Source organism: Rhopalosiphum maidis, chromosome 2 (assembly GCF_003676215.2).
Source record: "Rhopalosiphum maidis isolate BTI-1 chromosome 2, ASM367621v3, whole genome shotgun sequence".
Taxonomy (NCBI): domain Eukaryota; kingdom Metazoa; phylum Arthropoda; class Insecta; order Hemiptera; family Aphididae; genus Rhopalosiphum; species Rhopalosiphum maidis.
In genome coordinates, this window is record NC_040878.1 from 34,485,841 (window position 1) to 34,510,454 (window position 24,614).

General features: G+C 26.1%; 1 protein-coding gene across 3 annotated transcripts; it reads left to right on the plus strand.

Annotated features, from left to right (window-relative positions):
• On the plus strand, positions 1–24,419 carry LOC113552894 (aminopeptidase N-like). 3 transcript variants are annotated; one of them, XM_026955902.1, is made up of 17 exons: positions 1–315; positions 9,275–9,366; positions 14,759–15,202; positions 15,541–15,762; positions 15,837–16,004; positions 16,080–16,376; positions 16,482–16,665; positions 16,726–16,882; positions 16,948–17,029; positions 19,175–19,358; positions 21,464–21,758; positions 21,824–22,020; positions 22,310–22,509; positions 22,622–22,789; positions 23,229–23,372; positions 23,452–23,533; positions 23,626–23,805. In XM_026955902.1, exons 2-17 carry the CDS (start codon positions 9,350–9,352, stop codon positions 23,803–23,805), a joined length of 3,021 nt encoding a protein of 1,006 aa, XP_026811703.1. In that variant the 5' UTR covers positions 1–315; positions 9,275–9,349. The 3 variants fall into 3 exon arrangements, with proteins under 3 accessions (XP_026811703.1, XP_026811706.1, XP_026811704.1); XM_026955905.1 differs by lacking the exon at positions 9,275–9,366 and having other exon boundaries at positions 23,626–24,419; XM_026955903.1 differs by lacking the exon at positions 1–315 and having other exon boundaries at positions 9,350–9,366; positions 23,626–24,419.
• Positions 24,420–24,614: the final 195 nt, after the last annotated feature.

Consider the following 24,614-nt stretch of genomic DNA (forward strand, 5'->3'; position numbering starts at 1 on the left):
AGTTTTGTCGCGCCGACAGTGTGCGCCGTATCCTCGACCGTACCACACGACGACGACGACATTGCCGCCTAGAAAAAACACGGTTACAATAATATCGTTTTAGCGCCTATCACGAGTACAGCAAACACTAGTAGTTATACGGGATCGCAAGTTTCCGTTTTTCTTGATCACATTTCCCTAAATAATACTTAATATACGACTACGCCGAGTGGGCCGCAGTTCATCATTTTTGCAAGTCGTACAACGATGACCCAAAGCTGATCCACTATTCAGCCGAACAACCAACACGTGCATTCATCTCGACTGATCACGATGGTAAGCTTTACGATCAACTTGTACATTTTACACGGTACCTATATTTTATATTTTGTCGTCTACTGCAGTCATCTCGATGATAACAATATTATGATCTGTGGTCCGCGGGGATAGCAAATTAACGTTTCGTCACTTCAGTCTACGCAGAATAACGAAATATTAAAGCGCGCTATAAATTTACGGCTTGTTATTTGTAAATTGTCATTTATCGCTACCTACAGCCTCTTTATGTTGTGTCACAATTGAAAATTGAAAGATGCAAACATTTTTTTTTGTCTTACTAATTAATCATACGACACCCGCTTTTTTAAAAAATGTTGAGCGACTCACCATTTCTTTAATCCCCTCACTAATTACATCCCGCCAAGACCACATGTCAGCACCAATTATTTAAATAATATTCAATGAGACATTTTTTAATCTTTTTACAAAAACTACACAATAATGAATAAATAGGTAATCAATAAATGAGTTAAATAAAAAATGGATTAATGGATCTTACATGCAGAATTTGCATAAAAACAAGAATACAGTAGCATCCTGATTATTGGTTATAATTTACTAGAACACTTTAATTAAAAATAACTGGACTATATCCTTCCAAATTTTTATATCTCGAATTTCACCACGGTTTCCACTTTATTAACTATTATATAGTATTAATGAATTCGATTTTAAATATAAATATCAGTTCGGTCTACAGAAATTATACCTACTTGAGGATCTGGATTTTGGGATTTATTATCACTAAGATACACTTATACTGTATTATAAAAGTTGTAATACTATCTACTATCCAATAAATTTGATTAGTATTTTATTTACATATTTTCGTAATATTTTTTTTTTATTCTTGTTTACTAAAATATAATAATATATTACATAGATATGCAACCTCGTGTAAAATCCCTCCGCCAAATTGAATTCCCTCCCATATCCATTCTCGTTTTTGCATCTTATGAGTTATATACTTAAGGATTATCAGATTATTACTGTACATTAATAATGAATAACAATAGTAACTTTTTACAAATTAAAATAATTTATTAAATAAATTTAGATGGTCACTTATTTAGAAAATTTTATAATATTTATATACTTATTGTACTTTACAAAAATTATTTAAATATTGAATTGAATTTGTTATTTAAAACTAAATTATTAAAAGTAATAAAAGAAAATTAGTGTTTATAAACAAAACTATTTCAAATCTAATAAATTAGTAAAAGATACATGAAAACAAAATATTACATTCTTATAATAACCAATCTTAATATTTCTATGATAATTGATTAAAAATTTTGTGAAATTTGAAAATATATGATACAAAATGTTTAATGTTTTTCGACCCCTCATATTTTATAATTTATAAAAATAATATAAATGAACAAAATAATTTTTTAAATATATTGAAAGATAAATTACCTATCTTAAACGTATAATTACAAAATGTTAATATTATAGATAAAATCATTTTTTTTTAATACCAAATAAATAACAATAAACTATTTAGTGTTATTCGTGTCTTTAGCTTAAAATACCTATTCCAGCTATAATAAACTACCCACCCATTTAGTTTAATAAACAAGAATTGTTTCTCGTAGTACAATATATTAACTTTTAATTTAAATTATTAATTAATTTATCATCATTATTATACACAGTATAATATAGTATGATGATAAATATGTACGTATGTAATATGGCAATTAAAATTAAATAAGTACGTACAAATGTACAATAATTATTCATTTAGTACATTATGTAAGGCGTATCCATTATTACGGCAAATGAAAATATTTTACCTATATTAAAATAGTGTTATACATAGATACTAAATAATAACATAATATAATTTATAGGTGTAATATATATCATACATTTATACATATTATTATGTACAACTTTGTTATGTAATGTATAAATTAGATTTAAGGCATACTAATCTTTACTTTTTTTGTTATTATTATTTTTGATATTTATTTTTTTTTTTTGCACGACTTAAAGTCATCTTTCATTTTTTTTTCTTGATTTTATACATCACAGCCGGATGCCGGAAAACTAGTAGCCTATACTTCCTTTTTTTAGGTGACTATACATTTAATAACCGATATAATTTGCGAGCATTCATTTCAAATATTTTGACCCGATAGCATACATAGAGCTTCACGTAGGTACTTATATGGTACTAAATCCACAGCGGAAGGAAACATGTTATTTGACACGCATAATAATACACAATGAGTTTAAATCCTGAGAAGGGTTAAGACCAATGTAACCTCTAAAGTGTTGTACAATAACTTTAAATATTTTAAGGTTTTTTAGATGGATAATTACTTACGAAATAAATTCATTCTTTCATTCTTATACTTAAATTTTCTTAAGTCTAAAAATATCCTGATATAAAAATCTATTTTTTATAATTAAATTTTAATATTATACTATTTAGGTAGTTAGTATATTAAATTAAGTATGAATTATGTTACAATGAATATTTTTTTTTTAATAATAAGCTGAAAGTGTAACTTAAATTTTTTTTTTAATATATAAAAAAGGATGTAATTATAAAACGTTAAAATGGATAAATACATTTAAAAAAATGTTAAAATCTACAAGTAATCAACGAATCTAAAATGTTTATTCATAGAAAATATTTTATTTCGTTTATAAACTCATACCGTTTGGATAGTAGTCTAAAACATATTTTATCCTTATCTATAATTATCTACGATGTTGTTATAATTAATTATTTATGAAAACTATAGAGAAACGTGTATAGACTATACGGTATAGTATAAATATCGTATTATCCTAAAAACAAATAAATAAGAGTGTTTTGAATTAATAATTGCAAACACATTCTTATAAACAAACTAAAGTAAAGAACCCACATATATGCTTATAGACGTTTTTTCTTGTAATTTAATTAAATACAGCATAGCTAGGTTGCGCTGAGAGAAAACTTAAAAATTTATAAATAAATTAAATTAACTTATATAGTGATATCAAATAAATTCATTTTTAAGTCATATAAAACTAAATAATTTTAAACTCAAGCATTAGTTACCAAATCTAGTGCAACAACTTTAATACTCGGTTATTATACTTTCCGGACAAATCATTTCAAACTCTCGTAGATTTTCCTTGGATTCAAATAAATATCTAACATAAAAAATAATTCTTTCTGGTTTAATTTAAATTTTATGCATACCTTTAAACATGACATATTGGTAACCTGTAAACCGTAAGTATACAATGAAAGTATGTTTTCACATCTCCACTATGTGAACAATATTTCAATAGTTATATTGTTCAGAAAATGTACGTGATTAATATTTTGTAAAGATGTGCCAATGACCCTAGCATACCGGCTATGCAGATTTTATTACAACAATAATATTATGAAAATAAATTGAAGTATACCTTGACCAATCATCAGAATATTCATTAACAATTAATGCATTAATGCCATGCCGATGCACTTGTTCATTCATATAATAGAACAAATGAAAATAAATAAGTAACGCACCACGACGAAACTCTGTAATGTGGCAGATGTTTTATCTTTTATGGTAATGATATAGAAAAAAGTAGTTTAATCGCCCTATTAATAGTAAAAACTTAAAGGGGATGAGTTTATTTTACTTACTGTAGAGTACATATTAAAGTAAAACATATTTTAATATCTAACTATAGGATTTACATATCTTTATAGTACGATAGGTACAAGTGGTACAACTATAATAATATCAATAATAATATCATATAATATATTACCTATATTATATATTATATTATTATCCCATTATTATACATTTGTATAATATAATAACACGAGTTTGGTAATTCACCAGGTACAATAATTCTCTATTTATTCTTTAATAATGTATTTATCCAAATTCTAACTTTGAAATTTTCAAGTTTGCTTAACAAGTATATTTTTATTTACTTAGACTTTTATAATATTTAATGATACTAAATTCTTTTTTAAAATGAGATTATCCAGAAACTACTCGTTTGAATTTTAATTTAGTTACATCAAAATTAACAAAAAAAAAAATTATTTACTTAACAATTTACAGTAAAGAAAGATTTCATTAAAAAAATTAATTTGCATATCGATAACTAAAACTATATAAATTTAAACTATTTTATAAATGATCCTTAAGTTTACTTAAAGATTTCGTATAATAGAATAATTAAGTTAGGTACAATGAACAATTGCAAATTTGTTATTAAAGCAATAGCCAATAATTTTGGATGGACATATTTGGTAAAATTATTCCTTATATATGGCATATACATTTATATGCTTTGTATATATATACATATTTTTTTAATTAGAAAATTAACAATCTTTGCTATATACGTAATATGAAAATATGATGACAGATATTAGTGATATTATAATGTAAGTACATTATAATATATTAATTACTAATAAGTAATAATATATTATAGCATTATGACCTATATATTATAGCAACTGTATTAAATAGACGCATGTATAAAATGTCAAACCGTAATATTATTTATATATACTGTACTATAATACTATACATAACTATTATATAAATAAATACTTATAACAAATTATGATTTTCGATTTCAACTTATTAGTGACTTTTTTGTTCGAAATTTTACGAATAAATTTATTTTCATTCGTCATCCCGAAACGTTATCATTCGGACCAAAAGCTTTCAACTTTCTGATTAACTCACCGGCTATATTCTTGCGTACAATACATTAATCGTTTAAGTATACTATTTTATATTACCTAGTACACTTAACACTACTACTACTACTACTACTACTACTACTACTACTATAACTATTTATTACAGATATTCATTATACTTTAATCCAATTTGGACGAAATACATACTACGACAACAAAGTTATACGTTTATTATCAACTATATGCGCGCGAGTTGTTCCTACTACGGCGGTCTTTAATCATATTTAGGACAGACGTTCGTTGATAAATTCTCGAGGCGTTTGGGTTTCCTTATCAATCATGTTATAATGAACGCGCAACGGATTCCGGTCTTTACACAGCACCGTAATATATAATAATATATAGTATATATGTATATATATTATATATATTTATATACATATATATATATACCAACGGGTGTTGAATAATTCCGTCAGTCCCATTTAAATACAATTCGAGGCTTCCCGTTTAAATTATACCAAAATGGCGGATTCAATTAGTCTTAATTTTCAAGGTCCCTGTATGACATTACATTGCTGTAAGGCCGCCACACTGCACGACGTATAGTATTGTGTAGGCTCGTACGATAATATATGTACGCCGGCTCTGTCTGTTGGACTTTTACGCCATGTCGCCATACACCTATATATAGAAGTGCCTTTACAAGCGCGTACCCATATATACGTATAATGTCGTATTATGTCCTTTCACTCTGCCGGCGACGTTGTCGCAGTCTCGTAATAGAAAACTGCCCTCGATATATATACTAGCTCGACACATTTATTAGAAAGCCAACGGTTCCGTTTCTATAACTATTTACTCATCGGTTAGCTGCAGACGCGCGCAGGTATCTTTTATTTTCTCACGCGTTATGATATTGTATATTAGGTACCTCTGTCTAGTGACTACATATAAATCGTATGGATTTCAAACATGATCGGTCGTGTGAACTATTTTTATCGTTCATAAATAAATCTGTCTGTCCGTCGTCGGAATAATAATATAGTTATAATATCATGGTTGTTGAACATTTTCGTATAAATAGTTTTTACATTATATTTTATTGTACTATTTTGTGCTACTCATTTGTGTAGCAACAAGTGTTCGTTGAACTTTAATATCAAACATTTCATTGGCATTTGTATGTTCCATCTGTTTAAAAACTAATATGCCTTGATTGTGTTATTATCAAAATTAAATAATAAATTATATTTATTAAAATTATTATAATTTATTATCGTTAATATTAATTTGTGTACATCAAAAGTGTTGTAAATTTTAATATACACATGTATTCGTTATGGTATTCTACAAAAATTTTTTCGTAATAATTTTTTAACACTGGTCGAATCAATAAAAATACATAATACCAATGTACAATTGTACCAACAACTTCTAAGCATTTGAAGATCACAATCGCATACTAGTTTATTTATTCGGTCCATTTATCGATAGTATTAACTTTATTTTGATGAGTTATTTTACCATGATATATTATACTTTAAGTTTTTAAAAAATAATAGTTATAAGAAAAAAAAACAATTTTGATAAACGTATGTAGTATGTACAAATGCAAACAGTGGATTGTTAAAAATTATGTGATGTCAAATTTATTGACGTCTTTTAGCTGACATGTTATAAGTAGTAAGTAACAACTTAATTTAAAGCATTATCCAAACGTATAAGGTCATTAAGTGGTTTCCGCTCTTTAATTAACCCTTTTAAATGTTGTTTAATAATCAAAATAATTGTCAATAATGTATTATTGTGTTCTAACGCCGCTATTGACCTTTTAAAAACGTACGTTTTATGAAATTAGGTATTTTATTTTGACTGAATTGGTAATTATATATAAGACGTATAATATATATTACATATTTATCATCTATCACCTAACCAATGTATTATAAATATTTTTAACGATAATAATAAAAGACAAGTTTAAATAAGGGATTTAGAAGTTTTGTTTTATACGAGTGCATACATACACAGTGTAGCAAAAAAAAACTGACAATGTAATTATTTATAACAATATAATAATTTTTATTCTAATAAACAATTTTAAATTTAAATATTATGATTAATGTTATTTAAAATCAAAATTTAAATAACAATAACAACAAAATGTATTATTACATAAAGTATGTTAAATACATTTTGCAGTCGCTTTTGTCAGCACTGTAATTAATTAGACAAAATAAAAAACTTAGGTTCAGTTTTTTTAAGCTGGAGTCTAAATAATAGTTAAAATACTGAAATTATTGCCGAATAACTTTTTTGTTGATTTGTAAATGTATATTTAATACCTATTCCAAATATGGTTGAAAATATTATCATAGATTTTAAATAACGTTTTTGTTTTTAATGATTTAGAAACTTGAACATTTTTTAAAAAAAAATTAATAAATATTCATATCCTTATTTAACAATTAATAATTTTTATTGTATGTCATAATATAGTTTTGGCAAATATTTCAAAATATTGTGAGTATTTATTTAAAAAAAGTATTTTCATTGTGCCCTATATACGAGTATTTTATAATGAAGTACAGAGACAGAATAATAAAATAATTAATAATATGGATTATGGATCAATTACTAATTTTACAAGTTTTTATGTTAAAGCATAGTAGTATTTAGTTTAATTTACTAAGAATATTTAATTGTGTGATGTATTTATAAAGGAAGGGAAAGGTCAGTCGATTATTTTCATTAAAAACAATCAATGAATAAAATCTAAATGAACCGTTTCATTTTAACACGTAACGTTTACGCAATTAAAACAGTCATCAAAGTTAAATTACTTCAAGTGAATTTGAATTGGTCTAAGTAACAATTTAGAAAATATTACACAATGCTATTACATCTTAATCTACATCGTCAATTTGAATTTCCTCAATCAACAGTTAAGATTTTTTTAATTACGTTTTTGAATATATAATTATTTATTTGTTTTTATATTTTAATAATTATTGTTATACGAACGGATACAGTTTAAGCGTAAATAAATTATTTTTAATTAATGCTATCCAATTATAACTATGATTATAAAAATTATAATATTCAGTTATCAATTCAATTATTTGCTTTCGTCTATTATACATAAAAAAAACAATTTTATTATTTTAAAATTTGTATGTTATAAGCTACACATGTGATGTCTGTCCAAAAAGATATTTGTTTTGTTATTTAAAACATAGAATTTAACCTTAAAAATGTATTAGTTCAAACTGTTTTCAAAATTATTGGCACCTTTTTGAGCAACGTTTTCACTAATTTTTGTAGGTATAACTTATATATGACAGCTAGATATAGATAATAAGATATTTACGATATTGTAATACCTACTATATATTTATGAGTTATGACCTATCGTTTATAAATTATTTTTATTTTAAGGAAATGTATTGGACTATTATTATTTGTAAACTTAACATTTAATAAACTAATTACATCATTAATCGATGTTAATTGAAGTCAACATTTTAAATCAAATAATTATAAGGGAATAATCAAAGAAGACTATATTTTTTATTTAAAGTTTATGTTTTTGGTAATTTATATTGAACATTTCTACGTATTACATTGTATTAGGAACATTTAATTTACTTACACAATAATAATGTAGTGTATACAATGTACATTGCAGTGTAATGTATGCCAAATATTTAATTCTCACCGGTAGACAATAGTTGTTTATGCTGTCGGAAGCTGTATCTCAATGAACCATCTTCATCAACAACCTGTGTGGTAAACCGAAAAACCACTGACACCAAGCGGAATTGCCATGCTGGTAGTTGTCTCCAAAACCAAAAATCGAAAACAATGAGCGTATTGTTGTGAAAACCATAATATTTTTAATATATATTGTTTTACACGTGATATTTAATATGCACGAAACCTTATACGTTGTACACGTGTTTTGAATCATTTTAGTGGGGGTACTATTAATATTTTGCACGCACAGAGTTTGTGTGCATTCGAACTAGACATGTTGCTTGATCATTTTGTCATCGCATCTGTTCAAAAACTAATATGCTTTGATCGTTTTTATTAAACTAATAAATAATAATTATTAAAATTATTATAATTAAAATCATTTTTATTTATTGTTGTTATTATTAATTTGAGTACAACGAAATTGTAGTTTTTTCTTTTTTTTTATTATTATTATTGATTTATTGTTAAATTTTTTATGTTCGGTTCATTGATTTTACTTTATGTTTACAACGAATATAGAGGTTTTCGCTGAATGTCACGTAAGACATTTACTCAAGATCACCGCTGTCCCGTAAATCAATCAACTAAGTTCAAATGAAATACAAGTTCAAGTAATTGTTATTTGATTGTACTATATGCATGAAAATCATAATCGCATATTTCTAATACAAAAAAAAAATTGCATAATAAATTATATCTAAAATTTTATTTTTTGGCTCATCGTTCTTGTGCATGTCACAATTAATATACTAACATATTAAACAACACCATATTTCAATATCAGTATGTTGAAACATTTGAAACTATCAAAATTATTTTCATTTAAAACATTTTTTTTTTACTGGTTAAAAATATTTTCAATTTGTTTGTTATAACATTAAAAATTTTTGATAGAAATACATATATAATATATTGCTATACATTCATAACATGATGAAAGGTCCACTAACGCCATCCTATAATTTATTTTTAATATTTACCTAATTCTTTGAAATTTTGATTTTAACACAGTTGGTACAATTGTTTGATATAATAACAATAATTATTATTGTTTTCATTGATATCTAACATATATTTACTAAAATATATTATTTTTTTTTAACATTGATCATAGTCTTTTGATTATTGAGTTAATTATAATTTATGTGCTTACAAGTTACAGTCTTGTTTTTGAATATGGTTCTATGTTTATAGTTTTAGAAACTAGAACTATAATATATTTCCCAATCTTTATAATAATACTATTAATTATATATCAATTTCAAGTAATATATTAAAACATATGTAAAATACTCTAAAAAAAAATATTTTACCTTTTTGATATATAACATAGTACTTTTTCATGCTATATATTAATATTTAATAACATTATTCATAAGCATAATAGCCCTTTCAAGAAAATATCAAAAGATTGCTCAGAGACTTGATGTATAATTTTAAATAAATAATCTTCTACATATAATTTGACCCGTGACTGTTTCCTTCTAATCTTAGTAATGTATTATGGATTTTGATGGCAACAATATTATTTTGCATAGTACCTATTTGCTACATTAAAATTATTACGCATTAATTTATCAACGTTGATACACTATTATAATAATGTCTAGTCTATCCCTTCATCTAGTTATATAACTCAAAAAGTATAAAACCATTTGAAAATCAAGATATCTACAATAATTTTGATGCTGTTTTGATTTAGAAAATACTAAAAAAATTTTATACTATGTATAGACTGTAAGAATTTTAAATTATACATAGCAACATGTCATAATATTTTAACTATTTTAATAAAACCTATAAGCACGACTGATAACTGTGGTATATTAATTAATTGAACTGCATATTATGCTTGAAATAAGTAATTACATTATATAAAATGCTCAAGATATGAATGAAAATATGATATCATTATAATATCCTTTTTTTAATTAAAATGATAGTGATCATTTTAATTTGTAATTCATCATCATCGGTCCGTTAAAACATGCACGTAATACTGAATGCTATAATTAATAATAATATACAATACTGTATGTAGCCCACAACCCTTAGACGAATAATTATAATAATTTAATCTGAAACGGTATACTATACATGTATATAATGATAGTAATATAAATAATTATAAATTACAATATTGTGTATATAGTAGCCACTGGCCAGTAGGTGCGTTGTCCTCACTTCTCATACCTAACAAATCGCCTGGAGCGATGTCGATTTTATTTTAAACAATTCTCTGTGAATAACGAATAAATAATAGGTAACCCCTTGGCACAAAAACAAGTTTTGGAGCACAGCCCGTACGGACAACGGTTTGAAGGGTACGTCACACATTTCATGAACAAAAAAATATATGTATATTATAAATGACTGCCGCGTGGGGTTTGACGAATAAGAATAGTGCAAACGTTTGTCGTTGTCCCCCGTCGTTGTAGCCGAGGAACACCATTAATATGCAAATGTTCTAAAGGGGAGAATCGCGAACGTGCAGTAATTCTACTATCAAAAAGAATAATACTACGTAATAATAATAATAATATAAGAATAAAAAAGTGTACCTAAAAAAAAAACCTATTTGATGCTACCAAAGCCATGTAGTATATATGTGGGTCAAGGTATGCGGATATCAGACACAATAATAGTATAACGTCTTAATCTATGCGAATACAAAATGTCATTTTAATATAATATATATAATGTCGCCGAGCGTAAGTCTTAAAGACAAGACGCGCAGTCGGGCAACGGTACGCAACATTTATAAACTGCTTTCGCGTCAATACGATTTTTTTGTACACGGTTTTTAGCGTCCAATTTAGTGTAAAGTTATGTGTTTCACAATGCGGTAAATATGATAATGATAATATTATATTGTGTTGTATCTGTAAAACTAGTCGTGCAATTTATTGGTTCTAACTTTCTTTAGTCTGAAATCTAAATCAATTATCGCTTTCAAGTTTATTCGATCTGAAATATATTATATAAAACGCGTATAACTACGATAATATAATGAATAACATTAAGTGTTATACACAGAATACAATTTCTCGTTAATTTGTCGGTCGGTTTGTCGCTCTCGTTGTCATCATTATCGATTACTTAATGACTGTGAATCTGTGATATCATATCGTCCTATACAAATATTCTGTGATTAAACGTCGTAGGTACCCGAAGCGTCAAATTATCTTACCCGGTCGTTTTACTAGCACCGTCGACCCTATTCGATCAACACAACTCGCCATATATTAAGTTGATATTCTCGCCGCACTTGTTAAGCATAATACGTTCATTTGCTAGTCTTAAAGTTGAAGTAAACTAACCGATAAATTTAGACCAGCCGCCTTTTTACGACGTTGGAACATATAAAAATACTAGTCTATTATTGTTTTTCACGGTTCGAAAATAGAATGGTGATTTTAATTAGAATGAAGACATAATATTAATGGCTGGGCTAACGCACAAATATCTGTCGTCGGAGTCATTATGTATAGGTACACGTCACATGTATAATTTAATATTATACTAAATACCTAAATAAATATATTTATCGTACATAACGTATATTATAAAATGTTTAGTACTCATAATATAATATTATTCGTGTGTACGTAATATTTTTTTATCAAATACCACCTGGCACCTATTGGCTATTACTTATTGATAATTTGTATTTGTACCTAAAAATAGATAGGTAACGCATATAACTCATTTTTATTATCTCCCTAAATTACAATTGTTTTAATATTTGCTTCTTATTAAATATATAAACAGCCAGGTAAGTAATTATCAAAAATAATTTTTTTATAATTGCACGAATCATGTATAATAATAACTATAATAATGATAATATTGTGATATTATACAAAGAAAGTAGAATGAAAAAAATAAATAATAAATATCTATACCCTACTATTTTTTGTATTAATATTTTTTGGTTATATTTGTTTTACAATATTAATTTTATGAAAAATGTAATTATATTTTCATATTTATTAATTATCACTCATTGAGTAATTTTGGGTATTTTTAAATACATCCCATAGTGTGTTTTTCAGTCAAATCTTTGCCTGCTACATTTTTGACACTTTTTTTTTTTTGTCACTGCGTGGTTACAGCAATTGTACATAATATGCATTCAGGCAGATCCCTTTAAGAGGTGGCATGTAATTTGGAAAGATTTCTGTCAGAGGTAGCATGCAATTTTGGACAGACCTCCCTTAGAGATGATGACATAGAATTATTGAATGTTTCAATTTATTTATTTTTTTGGTATGCAATACGGATGCACCATAAACGATTCAATTTGCACGTACTTAGTCAGACAAAAAAAAAATAACAAATATTTTAAAGTAAATACAATATATATATATAGGACGACTTTATTTCAAATAAGTGTGTTATTTCAAAATCTATAACCGTTTCTAAAAAAAATATAAATTTTTTTAATAATGAATGTTATTCTATAAAAAATATACCCAGCATAATACATATTTTTTTATTGATTAAAATAAAACCTTAGCTTCATAGATCATTAGTATTAAGTCATTTCATTAGTATTTTATAATTTTTATTTTATTTTTTAAATTATGCCATAAAATTTAGTTTTTTCTTTTAAGAATATTAAAATTATTATATTTTGTGTCAACATCACATCTAAGGTATTAGATTTTTTTTACATTTATTGAGTTTTTCCGTATACTCACGATATTCTGTCAGTATTTGTTTGATCGTTTTGGCTACTCTTCCGGCTTCGCATATTAATGGATGTTCTTCAACCATTAAACCACTGAACGTTATTTCTGCAGGCAATTCTTAGTCTATTCATAATTATTTTATTTTATTTTTAAATCAGAATTTTTTTATTTATGCATTGTATTTTTGACTTTCTTTAGTTTAAAATTTTTTTTAGCAATTATATATATCTAACCATGAAGTTCTTTAGATGTAATACTGCGATATGCGATATTTTAGAGATGCCGAACATTGAGGGATATGACTATAATAGTGATATCACTTTTAGGACGTTAAAATGAAATATGTATGTAAATCACATCGTCGCATTGCTATAACGCTATGTTTCTTAATTGTTGGCTAATATTACAATGTGTTTCCCATTTAACTTTAATTTATTTTTCTTATGTATATATAAGTTTTTATCTGTAGGAATAGTACATATTTATTTTACTACTTATATTATTTATTTAGCTGATTTTTTATTTATATTGTTTTTTTCGCTTCACACAATATATATATTTATTGTATATCTAATATCTATTACACACTGCTCGTAATTATACATAGGTGTCTTATATTTTTTATAAAAAGTTATATCACATATTCACACTTGCATCGTACAACATTATTGTCTCCAACAGAGAAATCTCATAGATTTTGATGTTCAGCTTATGTTTTTACTAACAAAAAAACTAAATAACTTATAATATTACAATAACAAAAAATGGTAAAATATATGCATTACTCTGAAATATATTATTTTTCAATGTGAATTAAATTACGTAAAAAAAAATTTTTGTTTAGTGAATGACTTACGTTAAAAAAATTATCTTATATCTATATAATATATAAATACGTATTATATTATATACTTACATATGATCTCGAATGTTGGTTAATTTTTAAAATAGTACCTATATACGATGTACCTATGGTGGAGATTTAATTGAATTTTAGAGAAAGCAACATTTTTTCTACACAAAATAACAATAATAATTTTAATTTTAGGGCTAAGATCCTCAAACACATTCTAATCTCTGACAATGGCAAAATAGTTTTTTAATCGTTTTTTTTTCAATATAGGTTAAATGTATAAAATATTCATAATGTCAAAGTACATTTTATTTTTTAAATCACTTTTAGCAATGAAATCTTAAAATGCTGGCGTGGCCACAGATAAATAATTATAATAATTTTACAACATTATATTATAATATATTGTATTTATTTTGTATATATAATATTTCATATTATACTTTTTATGCACAGTGTCCATGAAGCTGCTGACGAACCGATGGACGGCGACGCGACATACGCGACTCGGAGGAAAACCCTCAGGGTGTCCTGGACGTTGTTGACGTCATCGTTCGCATTCATTGTGCTACTATGCGCCCTGTGCCTGTTCTTTTTCTTCCACCCGCAAACGTGTAGTCAGATATCTGGTAACCCGCGATTTGGGTCCACCGAGACGATACTAGACGAGATACGCGGCTTTGATTATGAGCGGCTGGAGAACGAGTACGGCAATACGGACGTCCGGTTACCGGCGGAAGTGGTGCCGGATTCGTATGACCTACGAATAATACCATTCCTATGGGCTGGAAACTCAACGTTCGACGGCCAGGTAGACATTGTCGTCAATGCAACGGCCCCCGTGGACAGTGTGACACTGCACGCCGTCGACTTGAATATGACGGAATGTCTCGTTACCAGGTAAACGATAAGAACAATTGTAAACAGTAGAAGAATTGTAGTATTGTAGGAAGCAGTCAGTTGAGACGCAACTGACTAAATAGAAAGCAGATACAGAGGTAGTTAGATAAATATGTATGCTGGGTACCGGATATAATGACGTATCACGTATGATGAGTAACTTATCCTATTAGTTGGGGTAAGAGGGGTAAGGAAATGATTACATCACATTTAATTGCCTTTTGTGATATTCTAATAAATACTATTACACAATTATTTTCCTTGGAAATTACAATATAATTAGTATTTTTTTAACCCTTCATGTCATGTATACTCAATATTAGTTGTATTATCTATAGGTATCCAAAAATGGTACTAAATGAACACGTGATGGCTGAGAGTGTTTTTGTTCCTATTCAAGAAACACAACAAGATCTTTCTAAACAGTTTTTTATTATAAAGTTCAAAGATACACAGCCAGCTGATCATCAGTACAACATTCACATAAAATACACAGGAAAACTTCAAGACAACATGGAAGGATTTTATAAAAGTTCTTACAACGTAGGAAATACAACTAGGTTAGATATTTAAAGTATATTTTATTTTAAGAATCACTAATAATTTAATCTATAATCTATTATTTTTATATAAGGTGGATAGCTGCTACACAATTTCAGCCAACTGACGCAAGAAAAGCATTTCCTTGTTTTGACGAACCTGCTTTAAAGGCTAAATTTACTGTGTCAATTGCAAGACCCGGACATATGAGTTCTATATCCAACACCGGGCTTAAATATGTGGACAACAAATTACCAACATTGTAAATTAAAAAATTGCTATTTGATATCAATAATTTTCAAAGTTCTTAAATTAGCATAATTTTATATTTTTACAGATCAGAATCTTTAGAGTTTTATGAATGGGACACATTTGAACAAACAGTACCAATGTCTACTTATTTAGTGGCATTCATTATTTCTGATTTTGAATATTTATCCTCGGAAACATTCAGAGTATGGGCTAGAAGTGATGTGTTATCACATACCCATTATGCTCGAGACATTGGCCCTAGTATATTAAAGTTTTATGAAGAATTCTTTTCCATTCCTTATCCATTGAAAAAAACTGATCTAGTAGCACTTCCAGATTTTGCAGCTGGAGCAATGGAGAACTGGGGATTAGTAACGTTTCGGTAAGTATTATATAATTAATTTCAATAATCTAGTCTAGATAGTTTGTATTTACATTACAAAAAAAAAAAAAAAAACAAAGTAAAGACGAAAAAAAAATTTCCTAGGGAAATAGCCATGTTATATAATGAAGGTGTTTCGCCTAATTCTCAAAAAGAACGAGTAGCGACGGTGATAGCTCATGAATTGGCACATCAATGGTTTGGAAATTTAGTAACACCAGATTGGTGGTCAGATTTATGGTTAAACGAAGGTTTTGCAACTTACATTGAATACGTAGGGGTAGACCATGTAAGTATCATAGCATTAATAATTTAAATTGATTTATTGTTTTCTATTTTTTTTTTACAGGTAGAGCCTAAGTGGAAAATGGAGGAACAATTTATTTCCAGTGGTATACAGAGCGTATTTTTAATGGATTCATTGAAATCCACACATCCGATTTCAGCGCGTGTGTCGAGGCCGGAGGAAATTAATGAATTGTTTGATCGCATTTCCTACGATAAAGGTGACTAAACAATTTTAATTTTATTTCTACAACTAGTATTAAATGTAATTTTTATAATTCTTTAGGAGCTTCTGTAATTCGAATGATGGATCACTTTCTTACACGGCAAGTGTTCCGGAAAGGCTTAACTAAATATTTGAATGCAAAGTAAGTTAATATAAAATATAAATAGAATACTAGTTATACCACAGCCCAACTTAGGAAATTTGGGGCCTGGTCTAATTTTTTGATGGGGCCCCAAAGTTAATTATTATCTAAATTCTAAATTAACAACTGAGTTTATAAATGCAGTCTTTTTGCTATATGGATTTTTTATATTCAATTGATTTTATAAGATTATAAATAAATTATACCATAAGTCTATAAGTAATTATTTAATGATGGTTAATATAAATAAAACGATGAAATTAAAATTATAAATATAAGTAAAGAAGTGTAGATACAATTTTTAATTTAAACAAATGTTTACTGATAAACATCATGTACATTGTACACAAAGTTAAAGTGGCAATGCATTTTTCAACATAGTCAATGTAAATAATAAAAAAATTTACATGATTAAGAATTAAGGACAACTGTTTTTTATAGATTTTAGTTCACTAAACTTTTGAATTAGATCTGAAAAATCAAGTGTGTTAGTTACTTCGTTTGCACTGTTGATAGTTTCAAAAAGATTCGTTAATTTAGGTAACTTGCTTACTGCGTCTTTGGCCTTCTTCTTTAATTTTTGTTTTGCATAACCACTGAGATAATCCTTTATTATTCAGACATTTTCAAATTTCAATAGTTTTTGCCACACACTAGTAACGAACAAAACTCACAAAAAAAAGTTATAATTATTATAATTAATTTGCATAAATACATTTTTCAAATATCTTTTAAATTATTAAAGTTAGTGCGATTGGTCTACATTTTACGGTGATCTGATTTTAAAAATTAAAGCATAAAAACATAATAATATTTTTAGTTAGAAGATAATTCACCAAAACTAATTGATCTACTAAAAATAATACCATATATATTAATTGAATCAAGAAAATAGATTTATTTGCCTTTAATAGATATACAAAATTTATAAAATTCATTCCAATTTAATTTATTATTAATATCATTATAAATATTTTAACCTACCAACATTAAAATATAAATTATTTAATTCGTTTAAAATGGTATTTTTATTACTTATAGTTAAAACAATATTAAAAGAATGGCAATGTATACAATTAATATGTGGTTCTACTTTTTTGGTGCCATAAGAAGCTTAATTTAATATTATCATTATTATCCAAGTAGCTTTCATATTATGTTTAGATAAAATAATTAATAAACTATAATATTAAGAACGTTATCTAACCTTATCAATAGATTTAATACACTTTTATGATTTATTCAATATACTTAATTTTAGTTTATAATCAATGTAGTTGTTAGATTTTAACTGTATAATTTTATTAACTAATAATATGTCAACATTTGTGTGACTGTGACAATAAATAAATCATGTTAATCGTAGAAAAACTTTATTATTTAAATAATTGAAACCTGTATTGATTTTTAGTATTATTTGGTATATTGAATTCTTTATTGCTTGCGTTATTGATAATATCAATGCTAATATAAAAATTAGAAATCTATAAATTACAATTATCTATAGTATCAGCTTTCATAATAAACGATTTCATGTTAGGTAATACTGGTAATAGATATATTGATATTTTTTGTAAAAACATGATCAATACAATAAGTCTTTAAAATATCGATAGTCCTAGAATCATACTGTAATTGTCAATAGAAAACATGAAATTATAAAATGCAAGAATATTTAAATAAATAAACAATAAACTTGTTTTTAAAATATATTATTAGATTAGTATTCATATCACCAAATAACCACATATTATTATTTGTAATCGTTTTGTTATGTTATAGTCTTCATGACAAATATTATCAATACTTATAAATTAATCTTGAAAAATAAACTGGGTGATCTAAATAATCCTATCATTTTATAATTTTATAAATAGTTAGGTAGTTATTGTTTAAAAATTATTTCTATAAATTGAGTCAATTGAGACCTATGAAATAAAAACCGTTTTAAGAAAACAAATTATATACATTATTTAAGTATAATCAAGATGAAAAAGGTATTAGCTTATTTTTTAGTTACCTATACTCGTATTGATTATTTTAACTTGTTGAACTTTGAAGTTTAATCATTAAAATTTTTTTCAGTATTAAATTTAATTTTAATACAATGTACAAATAGTGTTAATTTATTTTGATATTTGGTAGAGCATATAAGAGCGCATATCATAATGATTTGTGGGATGCTTTAACCGAACAGGCACAAGCCGATCGTGTTATGGACAATACATTGACTGTAAAGAATGTCATGGATACATGGATACTACAACCAGGATTTCCAGTAGTAAATGTTACACGAAATTATGAAATGGATACACTAATCGTTTCGCAGGTGCCTATTTATTTATAATTCATCTATTCACTCAACAATACAAAATACAAATATATATTTTAATATAAAATTAAGCTAATATAAGTAATTTTAAACTATAATAACAAATATTAGTTTCACTTTCTTAGGATTTAAAATAAAAATATTCACAAATGATTATTTCCACTTTGTTTAATGAAAACAAATTATTAAATGTTAAAAAAATGTTTATGTTTAAAGCCAATCTATACTTGTTCGAAATACTATTAAAAAATTCAAGAGTCGAGAGTACTTATAATTTTATTATAGCTCGTAGGTCTTACATTACTAATTATTTAGTGTCTCAGTGATTAGTGATAACGATCCTTCTCTTTTAGATTCGTTCAGAATCCAATTTATATTGTTAAGCATTAACCCACAGAGTACTTAGATTTATTGACAAACTACATTGTTTCTACAATTCTACTGTTAAAATGAATTTTATCTTTTATTAGAATTTTACTGTATTCTAAAGCATATATAGAACTATTTAAGTAAAATAGTATTGTGAATATTTTTTAGATTCCAATCGGAACGATAAATTTATCGGTTTTACAATGATGTGTTTTTGTGTAGGTGTGTACATCTTTATGATATAATAAATACTTCGATCTTCTACTTTAAAAGTAGTTTCTTATAGTAAATTAATTTTGAGAAGTGCTTGAAATTCAAAATTTGACTAAATTGGATATTTAGACGAAAAATAACGATTTTAGTTATTTTGTTGTAATTTAAAAAATATTTTCCGAGGGGACTCATTGAAACTTTTCACCATTACGTATAAGTGTTATAATTTTCCTTACACATTACATTTTTTTTAAAAATTAGATTAATTATAAAGTAATACTTATCTATCACAAACCTATTAACACAATATTGTAAGGTACATTAGTATTGACATTAAAGTAATAAAAATAATATATGATAAAATATTATAATTATACTTGTCCATAAAGAAATTTATGAAATAGTGTTATACACGCATCTAGTCATGAGTTCATATAAAAATTCCATCGAAAAAGATACTTTCAATTTTCCGGACAATTTTTCTTTTTGTAAAAACCTTATTTGGACTAATATAAACATTTGTTTTTAATTAACCCAATCGATCCATCTGTTTTTAAATTATATGCTTACTAAAAAAAAAAACAGTATTTTATTTATATATAGTCAGATGTGTATAATAAGAGGTAAAAGATATTTTTTGTAAAATAGTTCAACTTACCGTAGTAATAGTATTATAGTTCTAATAGTAAATATTAAAATATACAATTAAATAACCTTAGAAAAGTTATAGTCATTTTGTTAAAGTATTTTTCGGTGATTGTAAACTTCGCCCAAACTACAGGTAAACACAAAATCATTGAGCTTCTTCACTTATATATAGTTATTTATGATATATACAATATACATCTAGGTACTAAATAATCCGCAAATCGTGTCTCTCTTTCGTTGCCAGGCCTTAATTTCATTAAATAATTTACAAAATACTTAGATACACTTTCTGGGCTTAGAAATGGTACATCGTAGCTTTGAAGGGCGCAGCTTACATTATACCTTTTTGACATAGATAAAAATTCGAGCGCAGCTTAACAAAAAATAAAAGGTTGTTTGGACGCAGTTTACGTATGCCATATTTTACCTTCACAATAATATATTATCCCTTTATGATTATGTCTATATTTTATGGACATACTGAATAGGTATTTTATTCCCATCAGACTGTAATGTAATTTTTGAGTGATATAATAACATTTTATTAAAGGCTGAATAAGAAAATAAAAACTAAATATCTCCTATTGCTATGCAATGGCGGCTTGAGTCTTCTAAACAACCCATTCAGTATTCACCCTCCTACCAACTACATTTACTAGAACTAATGTAACATTTTTAGGTTCTTCTAACTTTTACAATTTATGATATAAATATACTTATTTTTTACTTGAATGATCAATATTCTGTTATAAATTATGAATAAACCTGTTAAACATTTGAACACAAATACATTTTATTGTTTCTTTGTACCAAATATGTACCATACTAACTATATTATAAAATTATTATTTCATACGTGATTTATGTTTTAGAGTCGTTTTCTTCTTCATGATACTAAAAACGTTTATAAAACTGATCAACCAAATAATCTTTGGTGGATACCACTTACGTACACAACATCATCAAAATTGGATTTTTCAGTTACAAAACCAAGTTATTGGTTTAAGCCCGAAGAATTCATGGTGATAACTGAAATAGGGATACCTTCCAATGATTGGGTGTTGTTTAACATAAACGAAACTGGATTTTATAGAGTAAACTATGATTCAAAAAATTGGAAGATGCTAATCGAATATTTAACCGATCCAGAAATGTATTTTAATATTGGTAAACATAAAGTGTTGATTTTTCTGTGCATGTACCAAGATAATGTCAATTTTTAATTATTCTAGGAACAATTAATCGAGCACAGTTGATAGATGACGCGATGTCTTTATCAAGAGCTGGATATTTGAGTTACCAAACCTCTCTCGATTTAACTAAATATCTTTACCACGAGACTGAGTATGTGCCGTGGAAATCTGCGTATAGGTCTTTTACCTATTTACATCAAATGCTCATCAAAACATCCATTTATGACAAATTAAAAGTAAATTAAATTCTTATTAATTAAAACAACGTAATTAATTATTAAAATTACTACAAAATTAGGAACAAAAATTCTTAAACGATAGGTACATTATTATACAATATAGTGTGTAGAATTATATGTACCTACAATTACTAATAACGCATATTACCTATAAACGTATAGTTATTCATTATTTAAAACCATGATATTACGATGTAATATTAATAAATTGTTATTTTGTTTATCATTTTTATATTAATATAATAATGACATGCATTTTAAATATGTATTTGATGTTTTTTTATAGGCATATGTGTTACACCTAATATCTCCAATGTATAAAATAACCGGGTTTGCAGATAATCCGAGAGATGATCAATTAGTTATTTACAAAAGATTTAACTTGTTATCATGCGCTTGTGAATTAGGACATACTGATTGCGTTCGAAATGCAGTGGCTCAGTTTCAAAATTGGAAATCAAATCCTCAACCAGAAAAGAATAACCCGTAAATAATTTATTGCTTTTGACTTAAACATTATGTTTTAGTTACAATTTACAAAATGATGATAGATTGTACAATGTAATGTATTTATATTTATTTATTTTTTATATTGTAGAATTTCGCCAAATTTAAAAGCAATAATATATTGTACGGCCATTAGTTATGGAAGTGAAGAAGAATGGGATTTTGCATGGAAAATGTATAAAATGACTACAGTAGCTTCTGAAAAAGATTTATTGCTAGACGCTTTGGGTTGTAGTAGGGAAACATGGATTTTAGCCAGGTAATTTATGAACATATTTTTATTATGCATGCCATATTCGTGCGTACATTCGTATGTGTTCACATCAATATCAATATAGTATAGAGTGTTTTTTATACCCATATAAAATGTATAAAGTAATAAAAAAACAAGTTCTAAAAAAATGTTATTTTCTGATTGTGTACCTATACTTGCACATTGTAAATTTGTATTGCTGGTTTATCTATAATAAATTATCTAACGTGGTATATGTTGTGGCTATGAGAAATAATGCTAAGTGTGTTTATTAAATTACTTATTGTTTGTTTTTATGATTACTTATTATAGTAAATATTATCAAATATAAACTGTATTGTAATAATAATAAACAGTAATATTGGCGTTATTCTATTTATTGAATAAATATAACTTGTATAATATTTTGTGGCAACTACTGACGATTAAAAATATTTTGTTACAGATTTCTCAGTTATGCCCTACAAAACAATTCTTCCATTAGAAATCAGGATATCAGTAAAGTATTTTATGCTTTAACCAATAAAGTTGCCGGGCAAGAAGTGGCGTGGAATTATGTGCGCGATAACTGGCGTAATCTTAAATCAACGTAAATATTGCAACGATTATTAATAATATTTGGCCTAATGATAAAAATGAATGATAATATATTGTGCATATGTATTTAGTTTTGCGGCTGGATTTTCTACAATGAGCGAGATTATAAAATCGGCCACATACCATTTCAATACTAAAAACGATTTGATCCAAGTACGTAATAACAAAAATAATTAATACATTGCGAAATGACGAGCAATTTTAAACCATTCAATTATCTATAATAATTGTTAAATGTATTTTAGCTATGGCAGTTTTATAAAGACGAATACGAACACTTGGGATCAGCTAGAAGGAGCGTATTACAATCAATTGAAAATGCAGAAGCAAATGTAAATTGGATGGAAAGAAATTTTAAAACAATTAGCAATTGGCTACAAAACACCACGCTATACTTATCCCAATTTACCAACGAAGTGGATTAGATAGTAATAAATTATTACTTTATGTGGGATGTACATATAATATAAATAGAATATAGGTACTAACGATTAAGCTAAAATTATTTCTTGACACTTTTGTGTCATTTTTGCTAAAGATTGTCTTGTAAAGACTGTTTTTATTTTTTAAACTACTGCTAAATATTGTGACTTGATATTATCTTTATATTATCATAATTTTTTTTTTTATGGCAATGAATGTTCAATTTAAACAGTATTTTTATACATTTATTTTAAGTTAACAATATTTACGTTGTACCTAAAAATATTTAATAATATAATTTTACTTTATATCGTATATAATAATTTTAAAATATTGAACAGCATAGTTCATCCTAATTGATCATATACTTGATGGGTTAAACAAATTATGTTCATCTAGCATGCTATAACTATTCTATTTATAATGTTGAGTGGAAACACTGTTAATTATATTTAAATATCACAATTAATTTTCTATTGAAGTTTTTACTAACCTAATAACTTGAACTTGCAATTCTTTATAAATAAACTAAGACATAGAATATAGTGTATCACTAATATATTGGATATAGCCCATGTTTAAAACTATAGATATACAAATACAATATGCATGCAAACTAAGTTCAAATTGTTTTTTTTGTTTTTAAGAATCATTTAACATTAGCATGATAAGATGATTAATAATTTGGAATAATTACTAATTATTGATGAAGTTGTTTAATAAGGTCAATTCTAGTTAATTAATTATTTTTCATATTATTGATGATATTTGAGTCAATGAATTTAAAATTTAACATACACATTTCACTGCC

Excerpts from the sequence above, each read along its gene's own strand:
- LOC113552894 (XM_026955902.1), top strand. Across the intron at positions 15,203-15,540 it reads ACGGAATGTCTCGTTACCAG|GTATCCAAAAATGGTACTAA; the intron begins GTAAACGATAAG and ends TATTATCTATAG. Across the intron at positions 16,666-16,725 it reads AATACGTAGGGGTAGACCAT|GTAGAGCCTAAGTGGAAAAT; the intron begins GTAAGTATCATA and ends TTTTTTTTACAG.